This window comes from Oncorhynchus nerka, linkage group LG19, assembly GCF_034236695.1.
Source record: "Oncorhynchus nerka isolate Pitt River linkage group LG19, Oner_Uvic_2.0, whole genome shotgun sequence".
Lineage (NCBI taxonomy): Eukaryota > Metazoa > Chordata > Actinopteri > Salmoniformes > Salmonidae > Oncorhynchus > Oncorhynchus nerka.
This window is the reverse complement of record NC_088414.1, coordinates 39179306-39204328: the sequence shown is the minus strand read 5'-3', so window position 1 is coordinate 39204328 and position 25023 is coordinate 39179306. Positions and strand designations below refer to the sequence as shown.

General features: G+C 44.2%; 1 protein-coding gene, 1 long non-coding RNA gene and 1 pseudogene across 2 annotated transcripts; 1 reads left to right on the top strand and 2 right to left on the bottom strand.

The window, feature by feature from the left end:
• Positions 1-1613: 1613 nt before the first annotated feature.
• LOC115116988 (olfactory receptor 1M1-like) lies at positions 1614-2699 on the top strand. Its single transcript, XM_029645441.2, has one exon. It carries the CDS (start codon positions 1650-1652, stop codon positions 2670-2672), a length of 1023 nt encoding a protein of 340 aa, XP_029501301.1. The 5' UTR covers positions 1614-1649; the 3' UTR covers positions 2673-2699.
• A 9090-nt stretch (positions 2700-11789) lies between these two features.
• On the bottom strand, positions 11790-16130 carry LOC135562550 (SET and MYND domain-containing protein 4-like; annotated as a pseudogene).
• Positions 16131-19445: 3315 nt separating this feature from the next.
• LOC135562498 (uncharacterized) lies at positions 19446-25023 on the bottom strand. The gene is made up of 3 exons (XR_010460025.1): positions 22992-25023; positions 21902-22506; positions 19446-21374 (listed from the first exon to the last, which is right to left on the bottom strand). It is a non-coding gene; the product is annotated as an uncharacterized LOC135562498 (long non-coding RNA).

Sequence of the window (25023 nt, the reverse complement as noted above, 5' to 3'; positions counted from 1 at the left end):
AGTCTCATAAACTGAGCTGGTCTCTGACACGCAGGGCCGCGGTGCTCTGTAGGCCTATTTGTGCTGTTGGTTTAAACACATAGAAATCTAGTTTGATAAGATTTGTTTAACCTTTCTATGGCTACTTGGCCTACAATGATTTGGAAAGACAACCAAGCTAATCAACAGGACAACAGCAGAAAAACACAATTAGTTAAATCCCTTACCACAAGATGCTCTATGTTGGGCTTCACTCTCATTATTTAACAACCAAAAATTGATAATTAGGCCTTGATATTTAGCTTAATTAAGTGGGGTTGTCATGCGTTGGTTGTTTTTGAAGACATACATGTAGCTAATAACTCCATTATGTTGAATTCTCCAAGGATCAGTTAAAGTAAACTCTCACATAAGATAATAACTTCCAATACGTGGAGAGTTGATTAGCCATTTTAATGACATCTCTTGGGGACAGTTGGGGGCTTATATACGTATGGTGGACAGAGCAGCAGAGATATAGTTGTTCGTGTTACTGCAGGATTCAGGGACAGAGAGTCAGAGAGATAGAGGGATAATCTCTCACACCACCTGAACCTGTGGTGGAACACAGCCAATACACAGACCCGGACCATCAACTCTACTACCTGAACCTGTGGTGGAACACAGCCAATAGACAGACCCGGACCATCAAACTCTACTACCTGAACCTGTGGTGGAACACAGCCAGCACAGAGATCCGGACCATCAACTCTCCCACCTGAACCTGCCGTGGTGGAACACAGCCAACAGACCGACCTGGGCCATCAACTCTACTACCAGAACCTGCTGTTGTAGAACACAGCCAACAGACCGACCCATGGTCCATATCACTGTGCCCAGTAAGTAGTTATGGGCTATAGAGTAGAATAGGACTATTCCACAGTACATAGGCCAAGGCTTTAGAGTAGAATAGGACTATTCCACAGTACATAGGCCTAGGCTTTAGAGTCGAATAGGACTATTCCACAGTACATAGACCTAGGCTTTAGAGTAGAATAGGACTATTCCACAGTACATAGGCCTAGGCTTTGGAGTAGAATAGGACTATTCCACAGTACATAGGCCTAGGCTTTGGAGTAGAATAGGACTATTCCACAGTACATAGGCCTAGGCTTTGGAGTAGAATAGGATAATTCATGTGTATTTGTAAAGTGTTGGTACTGAATTAAGAATGAAAGCTATAGGCCATATCTGGATGTTGGTTGTTGGGGCGGCAGGTAGCCTAGTGTTTAAAGTGATGGACTAGTAACCGGAAGGTTGCAAGATCAACTCCTTGAGCTGACAAGGTAAAGATCTGTCGTTCTGCCCCTGATCAAGGCAGTTAACCCACTGTTCCTAGGCAGTCATTGAAAATAAGAATTTGTTCTTTAACTGACTTGCCTAGTTAAATAAAGGTTAAAAAAATAGGGTGCAATTTTAGCAAAACATGGGTAAGCTTAGATGAAATAGAGTGTAGAGCAAGCAATTTATTTGGTGATCAAATCACCATTTTAAGAGAAGACATTATCATACTGGCTGTTGTTACTTGTAAGCTGACTGATGAAGTCCTTATGATCCACACATTGCTAACTCTGTCTCTCTCCTTTCAGGTTTTACGCATCAACGGAGCAAGCGTTTGTGTTTGTCTGTGCATGCATAGACCTGGAGCGCAGGTGTGCGGAACCAGCTCAGCCATGACATTCCTCCGCAGGTTGCAATGGAACGACTCCTCCGTTCTAATCCATCCCCCCGGGTTCTACATCATCGGCTTCACCTCCCTGCCCTTTGCCAACCTCTACTTCATCTTCCTCGCTTTCGTTTACGTGGTGTCAGTCGTGTTCAACACATTTGTGATCTATATAATCATGGTGGACCATCGCCTCCACAACCCCAAGTATATCGCGGTTGGTAACCTCGCGGTGGTTGATCTGGTGCTGAATACTTGCATTATTCCCGGTATGCTAAAGGCGTTTCTTGCTAAGAACAATTTTGTGCCGTTTAATCTGTGTATGGTACAGATGTATGTGTATTATTCCTTCATATCTATGGAATCGTTCTCCATCGCCGTGCTCGCCTATGACCGTATGATCGCCATATGTTTCCCTCTGAGGCACGGCTCCATCAACACCATGACGAGTATGTCGTGTATTCTCGGTGTCATCTGGTGCTTCTGTCTTGGTATACAGATATTCAGCACAGCCATTATGACCAGGCTGTCCTACTGCGATTCCGTTAATGTCTACAGCTATTTCTGTGATTACGCACCAGTGTTTCGGCTGGCATGTAACGACAACACCCTGCAATGGGCTGTGGCTTCAGTTCTGAGCCTGGTTATACTCCTCGGCCCACTGTCCTTCATCATTCTGTCATACATGAGTATTCTAATCGCTGTGTTCAGGATGAAAAGCGTTGAGAGTCGTGTGAAAGCGCTGGCCACCTGCACTGAGCACCTCATTCTAGTGGCAGTATTCTTCTTTCCGGTTCTGACTATTTTCATGGTTGGGTTATTAGCGCGCATCAAACCAGACCCTGACCTGCGCGTACTGAGCCTGTCGCTGGCCTCGTGCATCCCGCCCTGTCTCAACCCCATCATCTACTCTCTGAAAACTAAAGAGATCAAGAGCAAAGTGCTCACCATGTTCAGGAGAATTAAAGTTCAAGTAGTTAACGATTGATCTTCACGCATAGGTTGCTACATAGGTTGCTACATAGGTTGCTACGTGCGCAGTGGCGGTTCTAGCTTGTATGGCTTCCTGGGCGAACCCCTTCTGTCCCCCCTCCCCCCCAAAAAATAATAACTAACTGTAATTTTGTATTCAGACATTTGGAACAACACAAATAAATAATCACAACATTTAAAACTATATAAATATAAAAATATATACAAAAATAAGACTCATAAATATAAAAAATAATGAACAAAGACGAATAGAAACAAATGTGTTGATTTGGCACTCAAGCATCAATACATTACCCATCCCCCAACACCGTCAACCAAGAGTCGAGACTAAACCAATTCACCTTGGTGGTGTGCAGACTGGTTTTATATTGTTCTTAACGATTTCACACAAACCAGAAAAAAATGCAACAATATGTCTGTGAAACTATATTCACAGTATGATGAATGAATTGTGGTTAATTTGGTAGCATTTCACAGTGTGACTGATTTTACTAATTGCATTAGTACTGTACAAAGTTAGAGTTGTGCTAATTGATAGATTCCCGGTTCCCGAAGGTGACATGATGTCATTGATGTAACGTGCAAATGAGCAATAGAAAACCAATCGCGCAAATGTCACCATTACGATTGTTTTTGTGAGGACGCCCCAGTACCGCCCCCGACAAGATGCTGCCCTGAGCGGCTGCCCATAACTCGCCTATACCTAAATCCACCACCGTACGTGCGTAAAGTCAAGGGTGTTGAAATAGGGAGACATGCATGTAACTCATACATTACTTATCTTGTCCCGTTGAATATTAAATATAAAGCACTTGGCATTTTCATCGTTTAAATAGGAGTTTCTAACGAGTGAATTACATGTTTTGTTTTCAATATTTTCATTGATGATTGTGTCCATCTACTTTTGAACACAGAGGTATCACAGAAATTATTATCAATGACTTACATTTCCTTTTCAGCTTTCCTACAAGACAGAGGTGGCTAGAGGATTACGCTATAGGAGGATGGGCTCATTGTACTGGCTGAAATGAAGAAAAATTGAATGTTATCAATCACATCAAACTTTTGTTTGAGTCTATCCTATTAATTCCATCCCAATCAGCCCGTCCTCCTATAGCTTCTCCGGCGAGCCTCGACTACACGTTCTGCAATAACTCCATATTTGCACTTCCTCATCCTGTGTCATCAACCAACCAAACAATATTCCCAACATCTTCTAGTAATAAAGCAGAAAATCAAACACATAATGTATCTCTGTAATGTTTTATTTTCTGAGTGCTTCAACAGGTTTAATAAGGCTACCTGGTTGATCCTGTTCTTTTATCAATATGTTCTCAATATTTGTCACTATGTTTTTATCTGTTTAAGTCCTGATCTGTGAAGCTCACTGGACTGCAATATATTCTAAGAAAGATGGTAAAGAAATAAAGTCTATTATCATCATCATCATCATGCTTTGTGAAATACAAGCCTTGGCTTAAACTGCAGGGTTAGAAACAAGATCATTTTAGGAGTATAGTCAAATATCAGTTTGCAAACAATGTTAACTTCTTTTAATGTTAATAAACCCTCCATAAAAACATGTTTTTTTTTTTTGCTTTCTTGAGTAACGCAGCTCATAAATGCAGGTGTTTCAGCCTAGCGCAGTACTTGCTGTGGTGGTGGGGCAGCCAGTGGAAAAATACTGAGCGTAGTTGTTGGTAATGTTCTCTAGTTGGGCCGTGATTGGCTCAGTGTTCTGTCACTCATGGGGACAATGTGTCACTGCCAAATGTAATGTTAGAGCTTGGAAATTCAAGCTCCTTGGGTGCTGAATTAGAGTGCTTTGTATTGTGTATTCATTTTTGTAAATGTGTTTGATCAAAATATAACCTTTTTATAATCCTAATAGTTTAGGCCAGTATTCATGGGCCTACCTATTACCGTGGTAGCTGACAGATCCATAGCTGTTGTTCAGGTATTGTCTGGGGTGTAATTGCAATATGAGCTGTTTCTCTTGTGGACACACGAGTGACACACACACACGAGAGACACACCCCAGCCGCATTTGAATTTAAACAGTGATAGAATGTTTAGGTTCTATCAATTATAGAAATAGTTGAATAACATTCACATTTTTTGTATCGTTATATGAGAACATAACCCACAAAAGCCCCCGAGCTACAACATTGTGCATTCCAGTGTTCCAGTGTTTAAACGTGACGTAATCTTTGGCCTCAATTCACCATTTCAAACCTACCTTTGTCTAATCAGTTCCGTGTCTGCAAAAATAAGAAGTTCAGATTTATACACCAACAACATCATTACATTAAAAGCCAGACTAACATGGAAGGGACATGACAACATCAAATCTAATTTTATGTGTCATATGCGCCAAATACAACAGTTGTAGACCTTACAGTGAAATGCTTACTTACAAGCATTACAACAATGCAGTTCAATAAATAGGGTTAAGAAATGATTTACTGAATAAACTACAGTAAAATAAATATATAAAAAGTAACACAATAAAATAACAATAACGAGGCTATATACAGGGGGTACTGGTACCGAGTCAATGTGCGGGGGGACCGGTTGGTCAAGGTAATTTGTACATGTAGGTAAAGAGACTAGAAAATACACTGCGAGGAGCAGAAGTGTAAACAGCAAGTAGCAGCAGTGTAAAAACCACGGCGGGGGGGTTAATGTAAATATTCCGGACGGCCATTTGATTAATTGTTCACCGGTCTTATGGCTTGGGAGTAGAAGCTGTTAAGAAGCCTTTTGTACCTAAACTTGGCAATCTGGTTCCGCTTGCTGGGTAGTAGCATAGAGAACAGTCTATATGACCTGGGTGACTGGAGTCTTTGACCATTTTTGGGGCCTTCCTCTGACACTGCCTAGTACATAGTTCCTGGTTCGCAGGAACCTTGGCCCCAGTGATTTACTGGACCATACACAGTACCCTCTGTAGCGCCTTATGGTTGAAGGCCGGGCAGTTGACATACCAGGCAGTGATGCTCTCGATTTTGCAGCTGTAGAACTTTGAGGATCTGGGGACCCATGCCAAATCTTTTCTGTCTCCTGAGGGGGGAAAATGTGTTGTCGTGCCCTCTTCACAACGGTCTTGCTGTGTTTGGACCATGATAGTTTGTTGGTGATGTGGACACCAGTGAACTTGAAGCTCTCGACCCACTCCACTACAGTCCCACTAATGTGAATCGGGGTGTGGTCGGGCCTTCCTTTTCCTGTAGTCCATGATTATCTCCTTTGTCTTGCTCACGTTGAGGGAGAGGTTGTTGTCCTGGCACCACACTGCCAGGTCTCTGACAAGCTCCCTATAGGCTGTCTCATCAGTGTAGAGTGTGATTGAGATTGCGTCATCTGTGAATCTGTTGGGGCGTTATGCGAATTGGAGTGGATCTAGGGATTCCGGGATGATGGTGTTGATGTGAGCCATGACCAGCCTTTCAAAGCACTTCATGGCTACAGACGTGATTTCTACTGGGCGGTAGTCCTTTAGGCAGGTCACCTTTGATTTCTTGGTCATAGGGACTATAATAGTCTGCTTGAAACATGTAGCTTTTACAGGGAGTGGTTGAAAATGTAAGTGAAGACGCTTGCCAGTTGGTCCATGCATGCTCATGTCCTGGTAATCCGTCTGGCCCTGCGGTCTTGTGAATGTTGACCTTTTTAAAGGTCTTGCTCACATAGGCTACCAAGAGCATTATGACAAAGTTGTCTGGAACAGCTGGTGCTCTCATGCATGCTTCAGTATTGCTTGCCTCGAAGCAAGCATAAAATACATTTTGCTCATCTGCTAGGCTCATCTGGTGGGCAGCTCGCGGCTGTGTTTCCCTTTGTAGTTCGTAATAGTTTGCCCTGCCAAATCCGGTGTAGCAAGATTCAATCTTAGTTCTGTATTGATGCTTTGCCTGTTTGATGGTTTGTCTGAGGGCATAGCAGGGTTTCTTATAAGGTCCGGATAATGTCCCGCTCCTTGAAAGCAGAAGCTCTAGCCTTTAGCTCGGTGCGGAAGTTGCCTGTAATCCACAGCTTCTGGTTGGGATATGAACGTACAGTCACTATGGGGACGACGTCATTGATGCATTTATTGATGAAGCCAGTAAACGAGGTGGATACACCTCAATACCATTGGATGAATCCCAGAACATATTCCAGTCTGTGCTGCAAAACAGTCCTGTAGTGTATCATTCGCGTCATCTGACCACTTCCGTATTGAGCGAGTCACTGGTACTTCCTGATTTAGTTTTTGCTTGTAAGCATGAATCAGGAGGATAAAATGATGGTCAGATTTGACAAAGTGGAGGCCGATGGAGAGCTTTGTATGCGTCTCTGTGCGTGGAGTAAAGTTTTTTTTCCTCTGGTTGCACATGCTGGTAAAAATGGGGTGAAACAGATTTAAGTTTGCCTGCATTAAAGTCCCCGGCGACTAGGAGCGCCGCTTAACAGATCCCCTGTTACTGTAAAACTGTTAACATATACCCTGTTACCATATTGCTGTTAAAACTTCTCTGGGATATGTGGGATGGTAGCGTCCCACCTCGCCAACAGCCAGTGAAATTGCAGGGCGCCAAATTCAAATCAACAGAAATCTCATAATTAAAATTCCACAAACATACAAGTATTATACACTATTTTAAATATACACTTGTTGTTAATCCAGCCATAGTGTCTGATTTCAAAAAGGCTTTACGGCGAAAGCACACCTTTATATTATGTTAGGTCAGCGCCTAGCCACAGAAGCCATAGAGATTTTCCAAAGGAGGGGTGTCACAAAAGATAGAAATAGCGTTAAAATGAATCACTAATCTTTGATGATCGTCACCCAGGACTCCATGTTAAACAATAAATGTGTGTTTTGTTTGATAAAGTTCATCTTTATGTCCAAAAATTTCATTTGAAACTGGTGCATTATGTTCAGAAATGCATTGTTTCAAACAAACATCCGGTGAATGTGCAGAGAGCCACATCAAATTACAGAAATACTCATCATAAACATTGATGAAAGATACAAGTATTAAACACACAATTAACGATAAACTTCTCCTTAATGCAACCGCTGTGTCAGATTTCAAAAATGTTTATGGCAAAAGCACACCATGCAATTATGTTAGGTCAGCGCCTTGCCCCAGAAAAACATACATCCATTTTCCAACCAAGGAGAGGTGTCAAAAAACTCAGAAATAGCTTATAAACTTATAAATATTCACTTACCTTGGATGATCTTCATTGGAATGCACTCCCAGGAATCCCAGTTCATCAATAAATATTTGTTTTGTTCGATAAAGTCCATAATTTATGTCCAAATACCTTCTTTTTGTTCGCACGTTTAGTTCACAAATCCAAATTCACAAGGCGCGAGCACTAGGTCCAGACGAAAAGTCCAAAAGGTTCTATTACAGTTTGTAGAAACATGCCAAACGATGTATATAATCAATCTTTAGGATGTTTTTAACATATATCTTCAATAATATTCCAACCAGACAATTCCTGAAAGGGAACGGAGCTCGCTCTCATGGCCGCTCATGGCTTAGCTCATGGCATTCTGCCAGACCCCTGGTTCAAACAGCTCTTTTTCGCTCCCTCTTCACAGTAGAAGCCTGAAACAACCTTCTAAAGACTGTTGACATCTAGTGGAAGCCTTAGGAAGTGCAATATGACCCCATAGACATTGCATATTGGATTGGCAATCACTTAAAAAAACTAAAAACCTCAGATTCCCCACTTCCTGGTTGGATTTTTCTCAGGTTTTCGCCTGCCATATGAGTTCTGTTATGCTCACAGACATCCTTCAAACAGTTTTAGAAACTTCAGAGTGTTTTCTATCCAAATCTACTAATAATATGCATATATGGGCCTGAGTAGCAGGCAGTTTACTCTGGGCACGTTATTCATCCAAGCTACTCAATACTGCCCCCCAGAAGTTATTAACAGATCCCCTGTATTACTGTTTACATGTCCCATGTTTCCTTCACTCATGCTGCCAAACATACCCTTGTAAAAACTGACCATCCTACCGATCCTCGACTTTGGCGATGTCATTTACAAAATAGCCTCCAATACCCTACTCAATAAATTGGATCCAGTCTATCACAGTGCTATCCGTTTTGTCACCAAAGCCCCATATACTACCCACCACTGCGACCTATACGCTCTCGTTGGCTGGCCCTCGCTTCATACTCGTCGCCAAACCCACTGGCTCCAGGTCATCTACAAGACCCTGCTAGGTAAAGTCCCCCCTTATCTCAGCTCGCTGGTCACCATAGCAGCACCCACCTGTAGCATGCGCTCCAGCAGGTATATCTCTCTGGTCACCCCCAAAACCAAATCTTCCTTTGGCCGCCTCTCCTTCCAGTTCTCTGCTGCCAATGACTGGAACGAACTACAAAAATCTCTGAAACTGGAAACACTTATCTCCCTCACTAGCTTTAAGCACCAGCTGTCAGAGCAGCTCACAGATTACCGCACCTGTACATAGCCTATCTATAATTTAGCCCAAACAACTACCTCTCCCCCTACTATATTTATTTATTTATTTTGCTCATTTGCACTCCATTATTTCTATCTCTTCCTTGCACATTCTTCCACTGCAAATCTACCATTCCAGTGTTTTACTTGCTATATTGTATTTACTTCACCACCATGGCCTTTTTTTTGCCTTTACCTCCCTTATCTCACCTCATTTGCTCACATTGTATATAGACTTATTTTTCTACTGTATTATTGACTGTATGTTTGTTTTACTCCATGTGTAACTCTGTGTTGTTGTATGTGTCGAACTGCTTTGCTTTGTCTCGGCCAGATCGCAATTGTAAATGAGAACTTGTTCTCAACTTGCCTATCTGGTTAAATGAAGGTGAAATAAAAAATAAAAAAAATAACTGTAGTTTATTACTGTTAACAGATCCCCTGTTACTGTGCTGTATTACTGTTAACAGATCTCCTGTTACTGTGCTGTATTACTGTTAACAGATCCCCTGTTACTGTGCTGTATTACTGTTAACAGATCCCCTGTTACTGTGCTGTATTACTGTTAACAGATCCCCTGTTACTGTGCTGTATTACTGTTAACAGATCCCCTGTTACTGTGCTGTATTACTGTTAACAGATCCCTGTTAACAGATCTCCTGTTACTGTGCTGTATTACTGTTAACAGATCCCCTGTTACTGTGCTGTATTACTGTTAACAGATCCCCTACTGTTACTGTGCTGTATTACTGTTAACAGATCCTCTGTTACTGTGCTGTATTACTGTTAACAGATCTCCTGTTACTGTGCTGTATTACTGTTAACAGATACTGTTAACCCTGTTACTGTGCTGTATTACTGTTAACAGATCCCCTGTTACTGTGCAGTATTACTGTTAACAGATCTCCTGTTACTGTGCTGTATTACTGTTAACAGATCCCCTGTTACTGTGCTGTATTACTGTTAACAGATCCCCTGTTACTGTACTGTATTACTGTTAACAGATCCCCTGTTACTGTGCTGTATTACTGTTAACAGATCCCCTGTTACTGTGCTGTATTACTGTTAACAGATCCCCTGTTACTGTGCTGTATTACTGTTAACAGATCCCCTGTTACTGTGCTGTATTACTGTTAACAGATCCCCTGTTACTGTGCTGTATTACTGTTAACAGATCCCCTGTTACTGTGCTGTATTACTGTGAACATTCATTCTATGAATAAATAAGAATGTATGCATACCACGCTGCACCTTGGTCCGATCCTTATAACGAACATGACAGAAGATCCCACCAGAAATGGACCAAGCAGCGTGTTCAGGAGGAATGGACCTTGGAGGAGATCCTGAATGGAGCAGGACCCTGGACGCAGAATGGGGAGTATTGCCGTCCTAAGGAGGATACAGAGGCAGCGAAAGCGGAACGGCGAAATTACGAGGGGTTGTACCAACGAGACAACGAGACGAGCACAAGAGGCAGCCCCATAAAAAAATTGGGAGGGGGCACACGGGGAGATTGGCTGAGTCAGGTTGGAGACCTGAGCCAACTCCTCGTGCTTACCGTGGGGAGCGTGTGACTGGTCAGACACTGTGTTACAGTGTTGCGCACGGTCTCTCCAGTTCGCAGGACGTACTGGACTCTGGAGGCACACTGGAGGCCTGGTGCAAGCAGTAAAATAAACATGCTACACCTTATGGAACAGCACAGACTGGGAAGAGACACACATGCTAGCACACACACTCTACACACACATACATTGTAATATTGTTGTATGGTGGTTTTATACATGTTGTATTGTAGATATGTAGTGGTGTAATAATGTTGTATGATGTACTGTGTTATTATAGTTTTGTGTGTGATGTAGTAATAATAATTGCCTTAATGTGTTTGGACGCCATGAAGATCTGGGATGCTGTCCTTCTAGGCAGAGTTCTTCTGTCCAGTGTCTGTGTTCTTTTGCCCATCTTAATATTTTATTTTTATTAGCCAGTCTGAGATATATCCTTTTCTTTGCAACTCTGCTGCCTAGAAGGCCAGCAACCCGGAGTCGCCTCTTCACTGTTGACATTGAGACTGGTGTTTTGCGAGTACTATTTAATGAAGCTGCCAGTTGAGGACTTGTGAGGCAGCTAATTCTCAAACTAGACTCTGTACTTGTCCTCTTGCTCAGTTGTGCACCGGGGCCTCTTTCTATTCTGGTTAGAGTCCGTTTGCGCTGTCCTGTGAAGGGAGTAGTACACAGCTTTGTAAGAGAACTTCAGTTTCTTGGCCATTTCCCACATGGAATAGCCTTCATTTCTCAGAATAGGAATAGACTGATCTTTGTTTCTGGACATTTTGAGACATTTCAAACCCACAAATGCTGATTCTGCAGATACTCAACTAGTCTAAAGAAGGCAGGTTGTATTGCTAGTTTAATCAGAACAACAGTTTCAGCTGTGCTAACATAATGGCAAAAGGGTTTTCTATTGATTATTTAGCCTTTTAAAATGATAAACTTGGAGCACAGGAGTGATGGTTGCTGATAATGGGCCTCTATGCGCCTATGTAGATGTTCCAGAAGAAATATGCCGTTTCCAGCTTCAATAGTCATTTACAACATTGACAATGTCTACACTGTATTTCTGATCAATTCTATTTTAATAGACAAACAAATGTGCTTTTCTTTCAGACAACAAGGACATTTCTAAGTGACCCCAAACTTTTGAACGGTAGTGTACATATGGACAGACTGACAGACAGATGGACAGAACCAGAGGCTGACAGACTTGTCTCTTCCTCACCATAGCAGTAGAGGATCACCACGAGAGATGTCTCTGGATATTCTGATCGAGACAGATACTCCATCTGACACGGAGCGAGACGTACAACAGGGAACAGGACTCTCTCTGCTTCTACATCTGCATCGCTGCTGTTTGGGGTTTTAGACTGGGTTTCTGTATAGCACTTTGTGACATCGGCTGATGTGATTGACAGTAGAAACCAGTCCATCAGTAGAGCATAGGTCCGGTTGAGGTGAGTCCAAGTGAGCAGTGTGTGTGAGTAGTTCTGAAAGTGAGGCTGGTGTTGGGGCTGCAGGACTGGTTCAGAACACTCAGCGTGGGAAAAATCGCCGTGGCAATGCGCACGTCCTGGCTGGACTGGACCACAGTCAAGTCACCTGTAAAATCATGGAATGGTCATTATAAGATCACACAGGAAGTATTTTATCTCTTCGTGCTTACTGAACATGTCTACCTTCCAAATGGCACCTTATTCCCTGCATTGTGAACTACTGTTGACCAGAGCTCCATGGGCCCTGGCAGAACATGTAGTGCACTATATATGGAATAGGGTACCATTTGGAACACAGTGATAAGTATGATAAAGAACTTATGCTGATCTAAAAGAAACACGCCTGTGTCTCTAAGCAGGCTTACTGCCTGGGTGTGACACCGCAGTTTCAGCAAGTGTCTCAGAACTACACTTCCCAGCAGGCTTAGCTCCACCACCCAGCACCATCTCTCTTTCTCAACCTCCTCCTGGCCCTGCGATTGGTTGTTGTACTTCCTGCTCACACAGACACTCTCCCAGGACTCAGGTGGAGGTCTGGCTTGGCGGAGGCACAGGTAGAGTGGTGCTATGGGGATGGAGCACCGGTAGTGCAGGCTGGGGTCGGAGCTAATCAGGTAAAGCAGCAGGTGGTAGACGCTCAGGTAGGAGTCGCCATGGTAACACACAGAGGGGTCGACAACGTTGTCCCAAGGCTCTCGTGGTATCACTGGACCCAGAATCCTTCTCCTTTGGGCTGATATTTTATGCCAGTTCTAAGCCATTCTTCTCTTTGATTTGTTTAGAATCACTGTCCTCATTTTCAATATCTCCTTAAGCCCTGCCTTCAACACCACCCTGAGTGCCAGCTGTCACATCACCCCGGAGCCCTGAGCTCAGCTCTGATTGGACCCTCCCAGCGATGATGCCCCTCCCACACCCCCCTCTGAGCAGTACCAGGCGTAACTGCACCCCTCATATGGCACAGTGCTCACAATCTCCCCCAAACACCAATGACAATGCCTCTCCTTTGTCCCAAACACTTCTCCTCTTCTCTCAGTCACTCCTCTTCTCTTCATCCAACTCTGTCCCTTCCTCCCTTTCCCTCCCTCCGTCCATGGTATGAGCACACAGCTGTAAGCCCTGTCCACCACTATCATCCCCTGGGCGTAGTTCCTTCTTGTGGCCACCAGGTGTCACCCTTTCCCAGGGCTGAATCAGACAGACACACCAGTGGAGAGACATGACACAGGAGCACTCCCATTCTGTTGCTTCTGGGAGTTTGGGGACTTTGTGTCCCTGGGCCTGCTACAAACACCCTTTGCCCGGTCCCCTTATCCCTGTCTGGGGGGGTGTTTAGCCCTTCTCCTTGGTTTTGTGGGTGGTTGAGGCACTTTATGCATCTGTCCTGTAGTTTGTGTTGCAGGTGACTGGGGTAGCCATGCTTCAGGGCTGTGTCGATGTCCTCAAAGCACTCCTGTGGAGTGGAAATAAAGCTCTGAAGTCATAGAATGCAAACATGGAACACATGTGTTCTTCATGTCTTTCTTTTTGTTTTTGGGATTTGTGTGTATTGTTTTGTAATGTTAAAACCATGTATTGTTCTGTCCATAGACACATCCTATGTGTTGTACCAGTTTGGACACACCTACTCATTCCAGGGTTTGATTGATTATGTCATTGAATTAAACCATGCAACAATTCATTGGTTAATAACCTGTGGCACCATGGAAGAGTATTTATAGAGATGCTGTTTTCTGAAATAAACTCTTACAACAGCAACAATTCCATGTGAATCTGATAACTGGAATGTATCGACATTCCAAGACAATTTATGTCATCCTATGTTCAGATATGTCCCAGACACTAACTGATCATCATATTCTTGAATTACCAACAGTCACTTTCAACTGGTTGAGAAAGTGAAATATTATTCCATTCCCCAAACGTTGATGTTACCATACTCTCTCTATGTTAACAAAGGGCTTTCCAATAGTCCATTCTGTAGAGTGGTGAGAAAAGGGGGAAAGGTATTTATGGGGTCATAAACCACACCCAACAGGGCAACGTCATGACAGTTCCTGTTTGTTGGGTTCAATCTAGCAATTATCCTGCAAGTTGCAAACCAACATAAAAATGATCGTGGGTTGTCCTGGTTGTGGACCATCGTTGTGGTCCCTCTCTCGTGATTGATCCGGGTTGGGTTTATGCGAATGAAGCAGGCCGCTCCAAGGCTGGGCAGCGGATGTCCGGATTGGTATCTCTGTTCCGGACCCGTCGTCTGTTCGTCCAGACTGGAAGATCTGGGCAGTAGCTTAGGTAGATGTTAACAACGCACTCACTCACACACACTCATGAAATATATCATTACATTTCCTCCCAAATGAGAGGTGTTGTTGCACTAACTGATGGTTGTATGGGGAAGTTGTTTACGGCTCTATCACTTCCTAAGTGTCAAAGAAAATCAATAAAAACAAAAGATAGATACAAAATATAGTTATCACACCTTAATCATCTAATTGGACTGTATTCTACATACGTCCAAGGTCTTGGCAAAATGACCCTATCATGGCATTGTCTAATGTCATATCTAGGGCTTTCCTAATTTGCAGTGTGTTGCTAAGGGCGCTATCTTATGATGATAACTACATGGTAAGTCTACTACTGTAAGGCACAAGTTTTGGGCAGTCTGAAGGGATGACCTATAGAGTTCTGGGGATAAACTGGTGAGTACTGTAGCTGTAGGTTCAAAGGCCCCAGGGTACATTTTCAATTTACCCAGGCTGGCGTTTTGCTGGGACCCTGAAGTGATCCTAGCATAAATCCTAACTGGATGTTCCGTTGTAGGTGTGAGTTTATGCTTACACAACCGCGCAGGTCAAGGGAAGAAAACCAAGTATCCTAGCAGACTACAACTTGTTCAGAATGAGTCTGACGTAATCAGGTAATTTTCAGGTCAATGCCTGGTGGTCAGTCAGAATATGTGTCGAGGGAGTCTGTAGTGGTTTTACTACAAGTCACTATCTTCCACTATTGTAGTGGTGGTAGGTATGAAGAAGTCTATTTCATAGCTATGTTTTCCACGGAAGAGCTAACCTCACTACGGAAGCACTCTATAAGCACTGAACCAGTCGTACACGGTGTGATCATGGTTCATGACTTCTAATAACTTTCCTCCTGAATGGAGGGTTCTATTTATTAGTGGCATGTGTGTTGACCATCAGAAGAGTGTTCTGGAGATTCCCTTCCCCGTGTTGCAATCTGAGTGACTACTAACTCCTCTGTCGCTGTTATCAATAGCATTTAGACTTGTGAGCTCTCTAATTCTCTTACTGATTGTTGGTGGACTGACTGCGGCATTGGTACTGGTACTCGAGGGGACCAGTTATTCTACTGATTGTTGCTGGGCTGACTGCGGCATTGGTACTGGTACTCGAGGGGACCAGTTATTCTACTGATTGTTGGTGGACTGACTGCGGCATTGGTACTGGTACTCGAGGGGACCAGTTATTCTACTGATTGTTGGTGGACTGACTGCGGCATTGGTACTGGTACTCGAGGGGACCAGTTATTCTACTGATTGTTGGTGGACTGACTGCGGCATTGGTACTGGTACTCGAGGGGACCAGTTATTCTACTGATTTATTATGAAATGTTATCCTACAGGAACACATGATTAGAGCATTTTACTAGTTGTATTGTAGTTGAACCTACACATGGCATTAATATTTTTGCCATTTGTTTTGGAGGTGGAAGTCCTCTGGACTTTTACGACCAGTGTGGTAAACCTCAGTAATGATTTAGATGTGTTCTAAGATAATCCCCGTCTAGGAGCCTGTCTGCTCCTCACTGTTCTCATAGGGGAGTTTACAACTAGATTTGTTTTCTGCTCTGGTGGCCTAATACGGTGTTGCACATGGTCTCGACCCCCCCACCGGCCTCGATGAGACTCATCGTGACTCTGGGCTAGTATTCCCCCTCTTTGTGTCTCGGGACCCCCACCAGCGGGTGTTGGTATCCGAGGCACAAACGAAAAGGTTGGACCCTATGTACGAGTTGTCAGCGGCCGCGTTGTTATGAGAATGGCTTTAACCTTTCAACCAAATATCCTGGTGTTTGTGCTTCAAAACGCTCAGTGGCTGTCGAGGCCTGTCAATCACCACAGCGTCTGCGTGTGGCAACCTCTTCAGTACCTGCGAACTGAGACGAGGATATCTGTCTGTGATATCTCAAAGTGTTTCACCAATGGGAGTCAATGGGTCAGTTTCTGGACTGACGCCATTTGTGTCTGTGATTGAAAGGGGTTACAGTCCCCCACAAAGTGGAAGATATATCGTTGGAAGCTGAGTACACTCTGCGCATCAATGTTTTTCTTGCTGAGATGGCCGCAGTTCTTGCGGAAGTGTCCACAGGGCAAGAGAAGTTCATCTCAACTACCGTATTGCACGACTTCAAGGAGGAGGGAAGTTGCTCATTCACAGAGACTGCTGGCATGAAATCATGAAAAGAATGGTCAATCAGGTTTGCTGATGAAATGTGTGCTGCTGTTACTGTTTATTATCTATCCTGTTGCCTTGTCACTTTATATGTAAAAATCGACCTCAATTACCCCATTCCTCTGCACATCGACTCAGTACAGGTACCCTGTGTATATAGTCAAGTTATCAATACTCATTGTGTATTAATTCCTTGTGTTTCTGATTATTTCTCTATTTTCCTATTCTTTTCTTTCTCTCTGCATTATTGAGAAGGGGCTGTAAAGTAAGCATTTCACTGTTAGTCTACACCAGTTGTTTACAAAGCACGTGACAAATTATTTGATGCAGGCACGCACGCACGCACACACACACACGCGCGCGCACACACACATGCACGCATGCACGCACGCACACACACACACACACACACACACACACAGAGTGTTGTACAACTAACTTAATTGTTTTTGTTTACTATTCTTTTGGGGACTACTGGTTAAACACACACACACTCCACATTGCTGTCACAAATCTAACCATGTCATAATCAGATCTGTGATTCATTTAAAGGAAGGCTCAGTAGCACTATCATTCCATCTGATAGGCTCTGACTTCTAAACTTGAAAATATGAAATATCCTTATTCATGTCACAGAGGGAAAGAGGGGAATGTAGATTGTTTACATTCTGTCAGGATATGTTAATGTTAGACATCAGGGATACTATGGGAAGGAGGAGGGCCACAGTCTGGTACAAGTCAACATGACAGCTGTGAGTTGGGGAGGAGTGAAGTGTCAGATGAAGTGTGGAAGAACAGATATCACTAAAGTTCTGTCTAGCAACAGAGGTATTCAGAGCATTCAACACGATTTAAAGTTGAATTGTAGGCTAACAATAATATAATACGGCCCTAAAAATCCTGAGCGTATTCAGAAGACCCATTGTATTATGACCGGTCGTAGGTATAGGGTAAGTCCCGGAAGGTAAGTCCAAGGGGGTAAATCCCAAGTGTGTTGGTTCCGGTGATTACAATAAAGAATATCATTATTTGGCAAAAATAGGAGAATCTATGTTGTCCTATGGCAGAAAATGACTCATGAGTTACAGTGTGTATATTTCCCAGGTGAAAGCAGCACATGAGGAGCAGGCGCCAGGATATAACCGAGAGCACGGACTGAATACTGGAGACCGAGTTGTACATCAACATCCACCAGGTGGGGGTGTGGGACGGCGTTGGTGAGGACCACATACAGTCCTCCTTACAGCAACTGCAGCGGTGAAGACCACAGCCTCTCGTCAGTGGGTTCACACTTCTCAAGTGAAACCAGATCTAGCTGCATAATGGGTGAGCTGGAAGCCACTTTGATAGAGGATACAGAGCTGAATCGAAAGAGGAAGCAGTTGGGTTGGGTCTGGTTGGGTTGGGTCTGGTTGGGTCTGGTTGGGTTGGGTCTGGTTGGGTTGGGATGGGTTGGATTGGGTCTGGTTGGGTTGGGTTGGGTCTGGTTGGGTTGGGTTGGGTTGGGTCTGGTTGGGTTGGGTTGGGTCTGGTTGGGTTGGGTCTGGTATTTGGTGTTTGGTATTTTATTAGGATCCCCATTAGCTGTTGCAAAAACAGAAGCTACTCTTTCTGGGGTCTACACAAAACATGAAACATTATACAGAACGACATAATACATAATGGGAGCTACTTTCCCTCCAATACTCTACTTTCCGGCTACCCAGATAAAGCACCTCTAAATAAACTTCATTTAGTGCTAAATACAGCTGCTAGAATCCTGACTAGAACCAAAAAATATGATCACATTACTTCAGTGCTAGCCTCCCTACACTGGCTTCCTGTTAAGGCAAGGGCTGATTTCAAGGTTTTACTGCTAACCTACAAAGCATTACATGGGCTTGCTCCTACCTATCTTTCCGATTTGGTCCTGCCGTACATACCTACACGTACGCTACGGTCACAAGACACAGGCCTCCTAATTGTCCCTAGAATTTCTAAGCAAACAGCTGGAGGCAGGGCTTTCTCCTATAGAGCTCCATTTTTATCGAACGGTCTGCCTAACCATGTGAGAGACGCAGACTCGGTCTCGACCTTTAAGTCTTTATTGAAGACTCATCTCTTCAGTAGGTCCTATGATTGAGTGTAGTCTGGCCCAGGAGTGTGAAGGTGAACAGGAAGGCACTGGAGCAACGAACCATCCTTGCTGTCTCTGCCTGGCCGGTTCCCCTCTTTCCACTGGGATTCTCTGCCTCTAACCCTATTACAGGCGCTGAGTCACTGGCTTACTGGTGCTCTTCCATGCCGTCCCTAGGAGGGGTATGTCACTTGAGTGGGTTGAGTCACTGACGTGGTCTTCCTGTATGGGTTGTCCCCAGTCCACCTGGCCATGCTGCTGCTCCAGTTTCAACCGTTCTGCCTGCGACTATGGAACCCTGACCTGTTCACTGTGATTACTATTATTTGACCCTGCTGGTCATTTATGAACATTTGAACATCTTGGCCATGTTCTGTTATAATCTCCACCCGGCACAGCCAGAAAAGGACTGGCCACCCCTCATAACCTGGTTCCTCTCTAGGTTTCTTCCTAGGTTTTGGCCTTTCTAGGGAGTTTTTCCTAGCCACCATGCTCCTACACCTGCATTGCTTGCTGTTTGGGGTTTTAGGCTGGGTTTCTGTACAGCACTTTGATATATCAGCTGATGAAAGAAGGGCTATATGAATAAATTTGATTTGAATAGTCTGTGTTGGTTGCTTTAATGATTACTGAATTTAAAAAAGGAAAGATTGACTATTAGCACAGAATAGGTTGCCAAATATGAAGACACGAGAATGCATTGGGGTACAGTTAGTACTCACGCTACGGATACTAGACAGATCACTAACCACAAGGTGATCTGGGTGGAGCCTGTTGATAACAGGTCTAGTGGATGCAGGTTGTTCAGATCAAGGTGTAGTCTTGTTACAGAAGGAGTGTGGAAGGAACCAACTAAAACAACATAGCGATCATAATATGACATTGAAGGCAATATGTTTCAACTAGTAAAAAATAGGTAACCTAGACTATGGACTTGCCAGCATTAGATCATGACTCATGCCGCATAAACTAGGGAAAGTGCACATACACTGTACAGCGAAACAGGCTACAGTAACCTAACCATAATCTATCCATGAACGTACAGCACAGGCAATCACAATGACAAAGATCATTAGCGCCATTAGTACCAGCATTACAAGTTATTACTATATTATTCAGCTCTGGGAAAAATTAAAAGGCCACTCCCAAATTAAATTAATTAATTTATTTCAGAGCTGTATTAAAGTACTGATACACTAATGATAGTGAGTATGATAATAGAGTATTTTCTTTGTAAAGGTGGAGAAGGAAGCAGCAGCAGCACTAGAGCTTCAGGTGCTCCTGCAGAACTGGAGGTGGTGGTCAGTGCAGAGTCAGACTCAGAGCAGGAACCTTCAGGGTAAATTTAAGAGCACAAACCTAAACATGTAGGCTAAGATTTCAGATTATTATGTGCTTTAGGACTTTAATCAGGGTGTCACGTTCTGACCTTTATTTCCTTTGTTTTGTATTTATTTAGTATGGTCAGGGCGTGAGTTGGGTGGGCAGTCTATGTTTGATTTTCTATGATTTGGGATTTCTATGTTTCGGCCTGGTATGGTTCTCAATCAGAGGCAGGTGTCATTAGTTGTCTCTGATTGAGAATCATACTTAGGTGGCCTGGGTTGCACTGTTTGTTTGTGGGTGATTGTCTATGTTAGTGGCTTGTGTCAGCACAGGTCTCATTTGTAGCTTCACGGTCGTCATTGGTTTATTGTTTTTGTTACTCTTTTGTATAGTGTTGCAGTGTTCAATGTTCTCTTTATTCAAATTCACAATGAACACATACCACGCCACATTTTGGTCCTCTGATCCTTCTCTTCAGATGAAGAGGAGATAGACCGTGACAGAATCACCCACCAACCAAGGACCAAGCGGCGTGGTAAAAGACAGCGATGACGGCAGCAGCAGCAGCAACAACAGCGACCAGCATCACAGGACTCCAGGACATGGGAGGAGATACTGAACGGAGAGGGACCCTGGGCACAGGCTGGGGAATATCGCCGCCCCAAAGCAGAGCTGGAGGCAGCGAAAGCTGAGCGGCGGCGATATGAGGAGGCAGCACGGCAGTCCGACAGGTACAAGAGGCAGCCCCAAAAATGTTTTTGGGGGGAGGCACACGAGGTGTGGAGCTAAGCCAGGTCTCGCCAGTACGTGTCCGTAGCCCGGTGCGCTTTAGGGCAGCCCCCCGAGAGTGTCATGCGAGTGTGGGCATCGAGCCAGGGCGTATGGTGCCTGCTCAGCGGGTCTGGTCACCGGTAGGCAGTTTTGGTCCAGGGTATCCTGCGCCGGCTCTGCGTGCTGTGTCTCCGGGACGCTGGGAGGGTGCAGTGCGTCCTCTGCCGGCGCTCCGCTCGTGCCGGGCAAATGTGGGAGTGGAGCCTAAGGGAGAGGTGCTCGTAGTAAGCACTAGATCTCCCGTGCTTACCCACAGCCCGGTTCAACCTGTGCCTGCACTCTGGAGGGTCCGGGCTAGAGTAGTTGTCCAGCCTGGGGAAGTCGTGCCAAGGTTGTGCACCAGAGCTCCAGTGCTCCCCCACAGCCCGGTCCTTCAGGTGCCTCCTCCTAACACCAAGCCTCCTGAAGGTCTCCCCAGCCTGGTGGTTCCTGTGGCAGCCCCACGCAAACAAAGATAATCATTTGACCATTTGAGATAACTCTGGATATCTCATTCTCTTTTAATTAAAAAAGTGTAGGCTAATTGTTTTGTGTTTCTAGCCTTGTACATGTGTATGTGCTATGATTGGTGTATTCCTAGTGAGTGTTTGAGGGTGCACCCACAGCCACAGCATACCTTGACAACTCAGTGTTCAGATAGGCTACTTGTTGGTCAGTCCCAAATGTTTGTAGTTTGTAATGTGGATAACTTTCTTCCCAGATGAACATAGTGTCCAAATATATAACTAGTTTGGTACCGTTTACATCAACAAATAGGGTTAGCCTAGAAAATGAGCTGTCTGGTGGTTTGCGTGAACAGGGTGGCATGGGATGGAGTCAAATTCCCAGCCTGAATTATTGTTTCAGTCCGCCTCTGCCTCTATGTATATATTTACAGGGGATCGTAGGAGAGGGAGTACAGCTAACTGTGCACAATATAGAGACAACTATGAAGTTGAATTGAACGTCACACATACCCAGATCACGGTGAGAGTAGCAGAGATATTGTTGTCATTTCAGGTCTGTGAAGAAGGCACAATGCTTGAAGGAATAGCCACAGATCACAGGAAGGGAAGTTCTCTGTAATAATAGCAGCACATCTCCTGTAGAGTGTGATTAAGAAACATGTGACTCAGAATGTGGTTAGATACTCTTCCAACGCCACTAATCTCTTCCCCATTTCTGACCAGGGGAGGCTGGTGACTTGAAACATCGAGGAGGATGGGAGACCCACGGCACGTAAAGCAGGGAGACGACGACGTGTGTTTCAATAATCGTCAAAGACTCATTATTTTAACCTAAAGCATTTAATACATTTATAGTACAATATTATGGGGAATGGGAGTGAGAGGGCTACTTACACAGTGTTGGAAAAGGATCACAGCAGTGATTGAATGAGGGTATGAGGCATGAGTTGAGGTGTTCAGAGAAAATGTATAGGGGTCCTCACAGTGCTAGGAGGGGAAACATTCAATGTGCCAGTTGATGAGACATGGCTTCAATTCATGTCAGGATAAAGTTGACAAAGGTAGTGGAGTGGAGTGGTCATCACCTCTTAATCAGGGAACAGGAGGGGACTTAGCTGTAAATACAAATAGCAGATACATCAAATCAGATCAAATTGTATTTATCACATACACATGGATAGCAGATGTTAACGCAAGTGTACAAAAATGCTTGTGTTTCTAGTTCCGACAGTGCAGTAATATCTAACAAGTAATCTAACAGATTCACAATGACTACCTCATACACGCAATGTAAAGGGATGGAATAAGACGTATATATAAATATATGGATGTGCGATGGCCAAACGGCATAGGCAAGATGCAGTCGATGGTATAGAGTACAGTATATACATATGAGATGAGTAATTTTGGATATGTAAACATTATTAAAGTGACTAACGATACCATTATTCAATCCATTTATTAAAGTGGCCGGCGATTTGAGTCTGTATGTTGGCAGCAGCCTCTCTTTGTTAATGATGGCTGTTTAAGAGTCTGATGGCCTTGAGACAGAAGCTGTTTTTCAGTCTCTCGGTCCCAGCTTTGATGTACCTGTACTGACCTCGCCTTCTGGATAATAGTGGGGTGAACAGGCAGTGGCTCGGGTGGTTGTTGTCCTTGATGATATTTTTGGCCATCCTGTGACATCCGGTGCTACAGGTGTCCTGGAAGACAGGTAGTTTTTCACTGGTGACGCGCAGTGCAGACCGCACTAACCTCTGGAGAGCCATTCAGTTGAGGTCGGTTCAGTTGCCAGATGCTCTTGTTTGTACATCTGTAGAAGTTTGTGAGGGTTTTGGGGGACAAGCCAAATTTCTTCAGCCTCTTGATGTTGAAGAGGCGCTTTTGCTCTTTGGTGCCTCCTTCACCATGCTGTCTGTGTGGGTGGACCATTTCAGTTTGCCCGTGATGTGTACGCAGAGGAACTTAAAACTTACCACCTTCTCCACTACTGTCCCGTCGATGTGGATAGGGGGGTACTCCCTTTGCTATTTCCTGAAGTCCACGAATATCTTTTGTTGACGTTGAGTATGAGGTTATTTTCCTGACACCACACTCCGAGGGCCCTCACCTCCTCCCTGTAGGCTGTCTCGTCGTTGTTGGTAATCAGGCCTACAACTGTAGTGTCGTCTGCAAACTTGATGATTGAGTTGGATGCGTGCATGGCCACACAGTCAAAGATGAACGGGGAGTGCAGGAGAAGGCTGAGAACGCACCCTTGTGGGGCTCCAGTGGTGAGGATCAGCAGGGTGGAGATTTGTTTCCTACATTCACCACCTGGGGGCGGCCCATCAGTCCATGAATCCAACCTTAAAATATTTTTTTACGTTAATCACACACCTACAGTCAGTTACAGGGACCTTCTGAACAAAATCATAGTGTGTAATTATTTCAACCATGTTTATGAAACTGTTATCATTCGTCAATTTAGTCTATTGTATAGTTCATTTCAGTCCATGGATCGAACCTTAAATTATTTGTTTCACACTCAAGGGTTTTTCAGCATGTAGTTTCAATCTAACTGAATGCCACTAGCATCTCTGTTAAGTGTCAACCACATACCGCCCCACATCTGAACAGATACGTTGTTTCCTTTGCAGAAGTTAGCAACATGGCAATATTGCACAAGATCCCCTAAGACTTTTTGAAGACTATGAAGCTTAATTCAGTTCTGTGCATTTATATTGCAAAACACTGGGTTATGTTAACATAAGATCATATAATATACTAGTGATGGAATTTAATTGAGCCAGTGTGCAGCCTGGCTACCTTCAAATCAATTAAAATGTCATTTGTCACATGTGCCCGAATACAACAGGTGTAGTAGGCCTTACAACATTGTCACCTCTCATGTGACCTGGGACCTGACCCGGGAACTGATGCAGTATACGGTCTACAACTCCATGCTGGCGTTACCTCAGAACCTGCAGGCCGACCGAGCCATGACCGTCATTGCCATCATCGGCTGGGTTCTGGGAGTCTCCATAGTCAGGGTCAAGTGCACCAATCACATCAATAACAAAACGTCCAAGGCCAAAGGAATGATCATCTCCAGAATGATCTTCATCCTGGCTGTAATCCTGGTGCTCGTTCCTGTCTCCTGGATGGCCAGCACCATTTGGGGGAGTTGGGGGTCTCACTCTACATCTGCTGGAAGGCAACGGCCCTGCTCCTGGTTATGGGGGCCATGTTCCTGGGTGTCACCCCCTGACCTCAGTTATCTGTGTTTTCTGTATTCTTTTGGTCAGGTCAGAGTGTGACGAGGGTGGGTATCTGTGTTTATCACTTGTCTAGGATTTGTGTATATCTATGGGGTTTTGGTATGTCTAGGTAAATGTAGGTCTATGGTGACCTGAATTGGTTCTCAATCAGAGGCAGCTGTTTATCGTTGTCTCTGATTGGGGATCCTATTTAGGTTGCCATTTTCCATTTTGGTTTTGTGGCTTTGTAGTTGCCTGTCAGCACTTGTGTCTTATAGCGTCACTGTTGTTTTGTTGTTCTTATCACGCTGCGCCTTGGTCTCCTCGTTATGACGAACGTGACACTGGGAGCCTTTGGATGGATAGTCTCCTTAGTGCCCTGTGTTGTCTATA

Bases quoted from the DNA above. Each gene is read 5' to 3' on its own strand.
- LOC115116988 (XM_029645441.2), top strand. From the start codon at position 1,650: ATGCATAGACCTGGAGCGCAGGTGTGCGGAACCAGCTCAGCCATGACA.